General features: G+C 40.7%; 1 protein-coding gene across 3 annotated transcripts; it reads right to left on the bottom strand.

Annotated features, from left to right (window-relative positions):
- On the bottom strand, nt 1–11,676 carry DYRK3 (dual specificity tyrosine phosphorylation regulated kinase 3). 3 transcript variants are annotated; one of them, XM_052815001.1, is made up of 3 exons: nt 11,542–11,676; nt 10,690–10,805; nt 1–6,620 (listed from the first exon to the last, which is right to left on the bottom strand). In XM_052815001.1, the coding sequence occupies exons 1-3, from the start codon at nt 11,606–11,608 to the stop codon at nt 5,049–5,051; spliced, it is 1,755 nt and encodes a 584-aa protein (XP_052670961.1). In that variant the 5' UTR covers nt 11,609–11,676; the 3' UTR covers nt 1–5,048. The 3 variants fall into 3 exon arrangements, with proteins under 3 accessions (XP_052670961.1, XP_052670963.1, XP_052670962.1); XM_052815003.1 differs by lacking the exons at nt 10,690–10,805; nt 11,542–11,676 and adding an exon at nt 7,734–8,038; XM_052815002.1 differs by lacking the exons at nt 10,690–10,805; nt 11,542–11,676 and adding an exon at nt 7,780–8,038.
- Nucleotides 11,677–11,759: the final 83 nt, after the last annotated feature.

Below are 11,759 nucleotides of genomic sequence, written 5' to 3'. Positions count from 1 at the left end.
TGTTGCTAAAGAAAATTACGTATTTATTTTCTTTTAAAAATGAACTGAAATACAACTTTAGGAAATATCTGTTCATTACATTTAGATACATAGTTTGAGACTGACTTATTTCCGAAGTGTTCCTTCACAGAGAGTTATATCCACATGCACCTTAAATGTTTTCTACATTCTCCACCATATTACATCTCATCACAATATTTATAATAAAAAGGCTAACCTGTAAATTCTTTAGACGTTGACATTTATTATGAATACCTGCAATGTATAAGAAACCCTGAATAGTAATTTGATTGCACCGAGACAGATGTAGGCTGGTAAAATAATAAGGCACAGTACTATGTATAGGGAACACGGGTTATTCTTTTAGCAACACAGACTTACTGACCTAGTTAGCCTGTCTGCAAGAACTGTATTTGGATTAAAGTCACTGCACCCTCTGAGTACAGGGACAATGTTCACCTATCCAAGACTGCTCTGATGACCCAAGGATTTTACATGTTACAGTGGGAGTTAAAAAACTGTAAGATATCCATGGAGTTTTAGAACATATAAGGGCTCTTTTATGGGAAGTGTGAAGTGTATACATTTCCCCAAACCCTTATCAAGTTAATTAAAAAAAAAAAAAAGTAGTATCTGTGATAAGCACTAAGTATAAAAACAATATGTCCAATTTTCAAAACTGTCAAGTACCCACAGCTCCAAGTGCTCAACACATGCAAAAGCTACAGGTTTTTTCATTAAAGTCTTTCAGCACAGTTTGTTTTGAATCTCAGCTGGGTACCGTAGAGAAGTACCGCAGATCTTTCCATATTATTTGGGCTCTCCACTTCCACAACAGTATTAAACTTTGGCAAGCAGGGGATTTGTATCAATCATTTCAGCAGAGATCTCTGGGTGCAGAATCAGCCTTTTGCTTGTATGGCTAGGATTAGTAAGACATTGCTGAGATCATCATGTATATGTTTCACAGCCAAAACAGCTATTAGTGTTAAACAAGAGAAAAACAGAAGAGCTGTAGTCTGCAGTGAATATCCCTTTAAAAAGGACCCTAGGTTTATTTCGGAGGTAGTTTTAAAGAGGATGGCCATTGCAAAGAACCTCTACTGATAAATTGCTGCTTAAAAGTTTTCAACTGCATGAAAGTCCTAACAGGTCACAACGATTGTAAGCGATTTCAGATGGAGCAACACACTCACTCTTCCACAAAAGTCACCTTAAAGCTTTCCAGTTAGTCTGCTGTGAATTCTTAGGACCCCAGACAACTAGAGTTCCTATTCAAGCTGGATGGGAAGGACAAAAAACTCTAGTGAAGAGTATCTGTTGTACGCAGAAGATCTCTAGAATCAGGTCACTGTTGTGAAACAAGCTTCCCATTCAGCAGCTGGCATTAGTAAGACCAAACCAGCAAAGAACTAAACGCAGCCTGGGTGGGTGTTTGCCTGTGGTATCATGTTCTGCAGGGAAGAAGAATACTTCACTGTCCCACTGAGTTCAAAGAAGAACAAGTTTCTCCCTGCAACTTGGACAGGCAGATAACATTTGGACCCCAGTGTAAAAGCAAGGTGTATCTGTCAGATGTGATGCTCATGCCTTGTCATTTGTTTATATAAAAATATTGCTAAAACCAAACAGCTAAAAATGCAGACAGTAAACAGAGCATGTTATTTACAATACAGAGACTAGCAGTGTAGTAAAACTGAGGGAATGTTATAAGAAACATTTTAAAACAAGTTTGGGTGACTTTTATAAATACGATGTCTGTTTTGCTGTAAACCCAAGTAGTTTGCATTTGTTTTGTGCTACCGTCCTAGAAGAATGTGATTGAAGTTCCAGTGGAACCTCACTAGTGCTGGCAGATTAACAAACTTGCAAAGCAAAGAGTTACTGCAAAAATAAAAGCTGTTCTGTTAATCTATTTAGACAAGTTAAGTTTAGTTTTATACTACTAACCAGTACCGCAACTAATGAAAATGATGGACTTCTGGTGATTTCAGACCTCGCTAGTGTTTAGCTTTCCAAAAAACAAAGTGTGACTTTGGGATTTGACTGCATCTCGCTGAACACAGCCACTGTGACCATGACCACCCGTTATAAATGACATCGTCCAATGACGCAGCCCGTGGTCCAACCCTCCACACATGGCTGTGGGCAACTCCTATGCTAATTCACTGGGAACTCAACAACTTAAGTGCTTACAGGGACAATTCCTCAGCTCTCTCCAGATATGATATTTATTAGCTCACTTGGAGGGCTCTCCCAGTTTGGGAATACCATGTCACACTATTCACTGAAAGCAAACATTTTATAAAAAAGAAAATAGGGCTTAGTAATCGCAAACAAGACCAAAAGATTCTCAGCTGCATTCCCTGGGTTACAAAGACGTCCTTTGCAATATAGCAAAAATCTGCTGAGGCTGCTTCCTTTTCCATCTCACCTATTATGGCTGTATGGACAAGAGCCCCAAATTAGCAAGACAGTTAACTATGCACTTCATTTTAAAATATAGTAGTCCCAAGTAAGTAAGATCCAATCTTAAACATACACAACTTATAACAGGCACCTTGTGCAGTCAGGTCACGCTGAACACATTTTCTAGATAAAAAGCAATGTTCTTGCCAGCTAATTACTTTATCTGCAGTTTTACAGCACCAGCCTTAAGTGAGATTACTGTCTGTACACCAGAGGCTGTTACATTAGAAGTTACCTCACAGTAACCAGTTCCCAGAAGTCACAGGAGAATGATTATTCTACATTTGGCATTTTATAGATGAAAGTGGTTTAGAACTAAGATACTGCTCTGTGTTCCTACGAGAAGACCTGTTTGTACAGCTCCTAGCACACCAACACTCCGCTGTCTTCTGCCAGGCTCCAGACACTACCACCACTTTACGGTCTCTATATAAAGTGCTTTTCTATGCATCTTTCCCTAACAACCTATTGCTCCTGAAAGGTTCCTTTCTCCTTGCTCACCAGGTGTATTTTGCAAAAAAATGTATAAAGAGCAGAGGAGGAAGAAGAATGTTTCTGGCTTCTGAAAATGTGCCACATCTATTAGAGATTCTACGAAAATCGATGGTGTCTTCTGCCACTTCCCCCCAAAATCCACTTCCCTGATTCTCCATTCAAATAAAACTCCACTCAGCCGAGCAAAATAAAAAAAATACCAGTCATGCATCATTATGAAGTGAACTATGAACATGCCATACACGCTGGTATTATTTGTTGCTGAATGGATAAAGGCTACACTGTTATTTTAATGTTATTACTAAGCTTATTGAATTTACACTTATAAAACAAAAGTACTCAGAAAAGCTACGTACACGAGAACCTCAGTTTAAACAACAGTCCTGGAAAGTCTGGAGCTTTGGCTCTGACTTTTTGACTTTTTATACAGGCCTCCACCCAGCATTTCACCAGTGCTGTAATCAAATAGAGCAGAAGAGAAAATGCAGCCCCATCTTCTCAGAGGGAGGGTCTTATATTGAACATGTGGTCACCTTATCTTAAAATTCACCCTGGTCATTCCTTTGTTTGTATACTGAGAGTCTCCTTGTTTTAACATTAAAAACCTGCTACAGAGAAACTCATTATATTTAAACCCTTCTGTTCATAAAAGCTCTAAATTGTATTTAAAACTGTGTTCAGGCACCTGGCAAGAGATCAGATGTTTTTGTAAATGGACTTGGGCCATGTGGCTGCGAGAAGTAACAACCCAAACGAGTTGTGCTGTTGTCATTACAAGTCACACCACCTTTTCATGTTCTTGGAAGATAAAGGAAGAGGAAATACAAGCTTATATGTTTCAAGAATGAGAAAACGTAGGCATCTCTCTCTCAAAGACCTGAAGGAATACGATTAGAAATAAAGCAATTCTTCCCGTAATGTATTTTGATTTGGATCCACCAGTTCTTGCACCTTATCAGTCTTTTCTGATAGTTCACAGATTATGCTTAGATCTCAGAGCATACTTCCAACTATTAAGCGTGCCCTCCCCGCCCCCATTTTCTAGTTACAGTCCTGGGCCTCAAAAACTTTTACTTGCCTGATAGGGGTGGCATGTTTGCTTTTTATTAAAGAGCTCCATGCAATCAATGGAATTCACTCCACACACAAAAAAAGAAATATTTAAAATGACCAGAATCTCAGACGTATATAAAACAGCTCTTTAAGTTCAATATTTTTGTTTTGGAAACAACACGGGAAAACAAACACACACACACCTGGCAGAACTGATGTTTTAAATGAGCTCCAAAGAAACATATAATTGATTCATTAGCCCTGAACAAACTGGCCCACACTTGTGATGGACCAGTCATGATCCTGAATTCCCCTACCAGCTTTCCATAGACTTTTAAGGGAAATAGTGTATAGAAGTTAGTAGTTCTATTTAGATATATCCTGTGTTTCGTGGCATTTCTATGCTCCTTTGGGAAAAAAACCCCAACTATTCAGATGATAAAATTTCAACACCAAATTCCTCTGGTGTCTTACATCCCATGGTATTTTTAAAAACCTCAGTCAGGATAGATAAGGGAAAAGCAGCGCAGAGAAACAGAATTCTTCAAACATAAGTTAGCAATTTGCAAGTAAGTTCCTAATGCATTACATTAACACATTTGTGCTTTTGACAACAGATGTAAAAATTCTCCCCAGAATAAAAAGAGTTCAGTTGGAGGTTAACTGAAAATATGTATTTTAAATCCATTTCCCTTGCTGTCTTAAGCAAAAGAATGTGTTAAACCGTCCTGATAAGAAACAGTTTGATTTCTAAAACAGCATTATTAAATAGCACGTCTGCCAAACTGTCATTTTACTGAACAGCTGAGCTGACCTACCCAGTAATGTAATATGCACCACATTGTGAGTGAAACAATTAGATAAAAGTTAGCCCTTTTAAATGTGTACATTTTGACTGAACTTTTTATATTCAAGATTTAGCCTCTAATAAAAAGTAAATCCATTAAAAACCTCTGCATTTAACTTCCTTACACATTATTAACAAACAATTAAAATACAAGGTATGTATTCTGGAAATACATAATTCTCTATTAGCTGACCAGCTTGGGTAGCACAGTACATAGAGGTATACTGCCATTGGAGTCAGATGTTAAATTAGCCCTCAGCTTGTTCGCTACTCCAACTACAGGAGGCAACTTGGAACCTATTCCTGTGAAAGAACTTGTATAGCTAGAAATCCGTTTATTGGAGGTTTTATCAGTGCTGGGTGGTTTGGGCGTTCGTTTACAAATCCAAGGGTGCCTTAAAGCTTGACTCGGAGTCATGCGTGCGGAAGGATCCCAGCTGAGACATTCTTTTAAGAACTCTATAAACAAGGGATCGTCACAGCCTTTCAGTGCCGTCACCCAGTCTTTGTTCCCTGGAGCGCCTCGTATTTTACCCCGGCGTGATCGACTGCCATTAAGGGTCACTCTTCCATCTGCATGTGTAGTTACAGTGCAGTAGCGAGGATGACCCTTAGAGTTGATGAAGTTCTTGGCTCGCTTGGATTGATCCAAAAGCTTCTGAGGTGGCATTCCAAGAAGTTCCATCATACAAGCCAGTTGGTCTCCCTCATCCTCCCCAGGAAAAAGAGGGTATCCAGTCAATAGCTCCACCAGAATACAGCCAAAACTCCACATGTCTATGGGCATCCCATAGCGACTTCCCAGAATTACCTCGGGTGCCCGATAAAATCGAGACTGAATATATGTGTAGACTCTTTGGTGCTCAAAACAGCTGGACCCAAAATCTATAACCTTGATTCCACTCCTCCCTTGCTGTTTTAGGAGGATATTTTCTGGCTTCAAGTCACAGTGTATGATTTTGTTTCTATAAAGGGCATCCAAACACTGCAGAATAGAGTGAGCAAACTTGCGTACCAGTTGGATACTGAAGCCCTGAAACTTATTTCTTTTAATCAGCTCATATAGGTTCATACTCAAGAGTTCAAAGGTCATACAGATGTGGTTCCGAAAGGTGAAGCTTTCCAGCATGTGAATAACATTCATACTGCCTGTTTTGTCCTGCTTCTTCAGATGCTCCAGAATCCGGATTTCTTCCGCTGCTTGGCGATGGAACCTCTTTTCATTGCGAACCATCTTTAAGGCTAAGTGTTGGTGGAGTTTGTGATCGTAGACTTTAGCAACTTGTCCAAAACTGCCCTTGCCAATGATTTTGAGTACTTCATACCGGTAAGCAAGATGGTCATGGGGCACGTGAATGTAGCTGCCTTGGTCATCATCATAACCTCCATTGTTGGGACCACCAATTACTCCTTGCCTCTTTTTTGCAGCTGGACCCACAAAGTAAATTTCAGAAAAATTAAATATCTCTTGCTGCTCATAAGCAGATAACTGATGTTTGTACTGTTTGACAGCTTGCTCTGGAGCTTGGGAAATGGCTTTATGTGCTTTTGAGGAACTACCACCACCTTTAGAAGTGCTTATGCTCTCTATACTTTTATCTTTTGTCAGGGAAGGAAGAGATCTTTCTGAACCAGTAATTCCTGCAGACTGAAGAGTGCTACTCCTTCTGTTGCCACAGTCTTCAAATAATTGCTCCACTTTGACCTGACTTCCAGTCAGAGGGTGATCCTTCATTGCAAGTTTGTTGCTAGAAACCTACAGATGGAGGGGAGGGAAAAAAAAAAGCTTTACTTTATCTTTTAAAGCACAGACTGAGAATAAAATCAATACCACGTTAAACAAAAACAGTAACATCAACAGGTTTTGCATTTCTATTAGGAACAAATATAAAATGCTGGACCTAAACTAACTCAAGTTACAAGGGCAGTTATAGAAGGGTACACAAAGAGAATGCAACTTACTGAAACAAGCACTTGCACAAACGTAGTGTACTTTTAAGTCCATAAAGGGTAAACCTGAGAGAGTTAAACACTCAAACAAGGACACAATACCTATCTCTACTAGTATGCACATAGTCAGCAAACAGCCGGGGGAACAGCTATGTTTAGCTTTAAACGTGGGTGCAGCAAACACAACCAACGACAGATGCAACTTGCACCTGTCTAAAACATGCAACATCACATGAATGTGCAGAGAAGTGTCAGGAATATTGCAAAGACAAGTGTGCCAAAGGAAGACAAAGAAACAACAGCAGGTGACATAAGGCTGGTGTAACCAAGCTGAACGAGGAGCAAAAGGATGACAGAGCAAGACAAGAGAAGCCATACTTTTAAAAAAAAAAAAAAAAAGTTTTTTCTTTGAAGGGGAAAATACCACCATAGCCACAACTCCCTTTGAAATCATGATAGCTGCACAACTATCTTAAGACAGACTTGGAAGCTCTGAATAATCGAGAATCTCTCTTACTCCAACTCAGTTGACAGTAGTCTCTAACCACTGCCTCTTACTGCCTTATGTTAAAATATTTACATCTGAAATGAATGCATAGCAGGTGAGAAAAGCACTGTGAAATTTTTCAAGCTTGTTGTTTTTACAATTTAGTAAACACCGAACTCCCTGGAGTTCAGTTCAGTTCCTTACTAGAACAGCAGTTATTCCCCTTTTCTACTCACTGATGCTCCATGCTGATAGACAGCAGAGAGGTGTTGCCTTATCCTATGCAACACTGAAGAAGCCACGACTAGAGTAGCAACATCTGTTTTCCATTTTGTCCTTTAATCTAAAAATAAAGATTTGAGACACATGCCAAACCAAATCCCTGAAAACCAAAATAACTACACAGGAATCAAACAAAAAATAGAAATAAACCTGCAGATCCACAGCAATACAACCAAATTCCTTTTTAGTTACATACAATCCACCATCTCGGCACAGTCCGTAAAGAAGGGAAGTGAATGTTCTTGCCAAAAACAACTACACACGTCTCTTTTAAGAGTCTGTTGGTGCTGCCTTGAAATGTTAGCTCTTGCTCACAAGCCCCCAAAAATGGGCATTTCCTGCAGAAGCCAGTCCTTATCAATGGTGACTAGGGGCCATGGGATATATCCTACTAAGTTCCGCTATTCTGCATCCTATCAACCCCAAAATACAGTGTACTGTAAGAGACACGCCTTTCTAGAAAGTCTTAAATAAAAATACAAAGCCCAACCCTGGTAACTTAGAAGAAACGCCTTTTTCTTAGAATCTGGCTGAACCTCTGAGATAAGAATAGCATATTTTCAGAACTGGCTAAAAGACTATTCAGTCCAACAGACTCAAACAGTAAGTTTACAAATAAATAGAGAACATTATGCACCGAACAAGGTTCACACTTGTTTATTTTCTGAAGTTTTCCGGGGGGGGGGGGGGGAGGAGAGAGGGGGAAAACCAAAACAAAACAAGCCTGTCCTTCTACAGTAAAAGTCTTATTTTCACCTTTGCAATCAAAACTTGATATTGTTCCTACATGGGTTTCAATTGTATGCGCAACAGAAGCAGCTTTTTATCGCTGTGATTCAGAACAGACACAACTGCACCTCTGCAGCCAGCCACCCTGACGCAGAACATTGCCATGGCAGTTTGTATTAGCAGGGCTCTGCGGAGCAGCCTTCTCTAGCTGGATGAATGAATTACAGGACCAAGACTTCAAAACCTGCTACTGTATTGCAGAAATGCTACTTATTACATCAATTTCTTTGGAGTATTTGATTTCCAAAAAACGGTGTTAGCAGTCTGAATGTCATCAATTGTAGCAACATGATGAAGTGTGAAAGCCTTGCAAACAGTGCTAAATCTAAATATTCTCTATTCAGGAGCAATAGCAATCTCTGCCAGCGCTGCTGTTTGTAGCAACATTTTGTACCTTTGAATCCCCAAATAAACAAGGAATTCATTATTCCATTTATCCTGGAACTATTTCTTAATGAAGAAACTACGGCTTTGGATCTCAAACCCGACTCAACAGCCATTCAATAGTAAAGGACTACATTTTCATTCTTAGACAACTACCAAAATCATTTGCCACATGATGATGAGACACAAATATAGATCAATCTTAACTTGAACTCAGGAGAGTTATGCTTAAAGTCAGATGACTTCTGGGTATCATCAGCTTGCTTTCAACAGCTTGCTTTTACAAATCACAGGCTGCACAGGTTTTGTTTTATTGATAAAATGCTATTAGCAGCCAAGAAATTAGACGGACAACACAACTGGCACCCTGTTGAAGATTTTCACATCCTTACAAAACTTCATTCTAATTGAGAAGGAAACAGTTAACCCAGTTCCTACACAATTGGTTTTGCAAAAGCACGTCAGTTATTTTCTGAATACTGCATTAAACAAACTGAATTAAAGGCAAGTATTCTCAAAGCAGAGATATTTATGTTCTCTTATAGCTAAGATGAAAAGAACGGACAGCTGCAGACATCAGAACTCTTCAATTCTCATGTAACTTTACACCGTAATACAAAAATCTTGCAAGAAGGAAACCAAATATCACTTAATTCCAGATACTTTCCCACTAAAATTGAGCATCATTATTTTCATCCTTGCATGCTTCATCTCAGTTCATGCTTGCAAGATACCACTGAGGTTGTATTTTTCGATGTGTCATCATGGCAAAATAGGCATTTCATAATCCTTAATCTTGCCTTAAGAAGTTAACAGGCTTGATGGACAAAACACAGACGAAGAATGAGATACACCAGTGAAACAAAATATTCATAAAGTTATATTTGTATTTAACTGGATAGTTCCATTCTTCTGATTTCTGTTCAGTTATGAACAACTGAAGTTACGCTATGACATAAACACTGCAGTTTAAAAGTTCCCACGTCCAGGCAAAAAAATCCAAGCCACTACTCTTCAAACTCAACAAATCTCTAACTTTCTTCTACTCTCCCTCAATATTGCCAAAAAGGGAAAACACAGACCCATGCTACTGAGTTTGCTCAGCAAATGGCACAGACCAAATTAATTACTAATATCTGTTACAATAAATTCCCGCGAGGTGATGATTTTCAAATGCATCTTACTCGGTGAAATGCCTATTTTCACTTTTCAGAGAGTGGGGTTTTTTAAGCTCAAGCTCCTTCACTTCTGCCAGAATTCAACAAGAGCCAAAACACATTTAAAAACCATATAAAGGTCAGATCACTGTACAGCTAAACATGACCACTACTGCTCAGTTGAATCAATTTAAGGGAAGATCTCGTAACTTCACATCTGCTGAGGAAACACAGCACTTACAAAGAAGCACATTAACACCTTCAGTCCATAAAGAGCTATTTCGCTAGCAAAGGAAGTGGCAGATAATGCCAAAGTTTTCAGAGGAGAAAGATACTTTTGTAAGATGTTTGGCAGCCACACAAACCCACGCTGCTCCTTCTGCTGTTCGTAAGTACTTATCTCTCGGAATTTTCATGGGGGAAACTAAAATGGAAACGTGCAAGAGGTAAAGCCAAGCATGTGTGGATTTACATACTTATTGACATATGAGGTGACATGACAGAACACTTCAAGCTTTTGTAAAATAACTTTCTTGATTAAAACATGAGCTAAGGATACTAAGATAGGATTTCTGAGGCTGCCTAGCAAGTTCTACACGGAACAGAATACCACATCATTTTTATGCTTAGTAAAAGCAATAATGTTAATAAGTTACTATAAAGCTGCAACATCCCACTTCTTTAATTTATTCTTTGTAGGGAGATGTCCAACTCCTTGGTAGTTCCCACTGCCGCACAACACAAGGTGAGGACCCAGACAACTTTAAAATACTCACATTAGATCTTCCAAGGGAAGGAAGTCCTGAGGGGCTGTGTTCTTCATTTGTAGACTCTTGGTACCTAATCTGATCTATCCTCATATAGGAGTCATATAATCCATCTCCAAACCTGGCTGGAAACATCCCATATGCAAACCAGTTAGTCACAACAATTCACATTGATACAGACAGACAAACGCTGCAACGTATCTCATTTTGCACATTTTAGTCTGCAAGATCATCAGTTCTTGTTCATTTATTAAGTGATCTTTGGAATTTAACTATATTTGAGTACCACAACAAAGTGCGAAGCTCTTGGGAAATCTTAGTTTGTGATACTTTTCTTTTAATTTAGAGCTTCTCTTTTTTTAGTCAACTTCTGCACTGCAAATACATCCTTCAGAAACATTAACCAACACACTCCCCGTTTTCCCTTAACGAGGATAATCCCGAACTAGCCTCATGGAGAACGACAACAGAAAACGAGCATACACTTAAATACTTGATAGGACTATCCTTTAAAGTAGGTTATCCTTTAAAAATGATACGTGGGAATTACCGTTAGCAGACTTGCTGCAAGGGGGGGAAGGGGGGGAGGGAAGTCGGTTTGCACCGTAACTGTTGGCAAACACCGTTAAAGAACCGAGAACTGCAACGTGTAACGCGACCGACCCCGCACCGCGAGCTCGGCCGGTTTGCGAACGGCAGAAACCGGGAACGGGGGAGCTTCCCCCGCCCGCGGGCCCTCCCCGAGGCCTCGGCACCGCTCCCCGCGGGACCCCCGCGGCTGCCGCCGGGTCGTACCGGGGAGGGCCCGGCGGCCGCCTCAGCCCTCCCTCCCGCCCCGACCCGGCCCCGCCGCCGCCTCACCTGCCCCGAGGGGCGCCTCCGGCTTCCTGCCCAGCAGCATCGTGGCGGGGGGGGGGACGGCCCCCATCCCCCGCCGGGCTCCGCACCGCCGCCGCCTCCCGCCCGCGTTCCGCCGTCCAGCGCTGCCGCGGCGAAGGCTCTCCTCAGGCTGCGGCCGCCCGCCACTGGCCCGGCCGTTGCCACGGTAACGTCGTCCCGTCCCCCCCCCCCCCGCCCAC

This window comes from Harpia harpyja, chromosome 19 (genome assembly GCF_026419915.1).
Source record: "Harpia harpyja isolate bHarHar1 chromosome 19, bHarHar1 primary haplotype, whole genome shotgun sequence".
Classification (NCBI taxonomy): Eukaryota; Metazoa; Chordata; class Aves; order Accipitriformes; family Accipitridae; genus Harpia; species Harpia harpyja.
This window is presented reverse-complemented; position numbering and strand designations above follow the sequence as displayed.

Excerpts from the sequence above, each read along its gene's own strand:
- DYRK3 (XM_052815001.1), bottom strand. The coding sequence starts at position 11,608 with ATGGGGGCCGTCCCCCCCCCCGCCACGATGCTGCTGGGCAGGAAGCCG. Across the intron at positions 10,806-11,541 it reads GGAGGCGCCCCTCGGGGCAG|CCAGGTTTGGAGATGGATTA; the intron begins GTGAGGCGGCGG and ends GGATGTTTCCAG. Across the intron at positions 6,621-10,689 it reads CTTCCCTTGGAAGATCTAAT|GTTTCTAGCAACAAACTTGC; the intron begins GTGAGTATTTTA and ends CTCCATCTGTAG.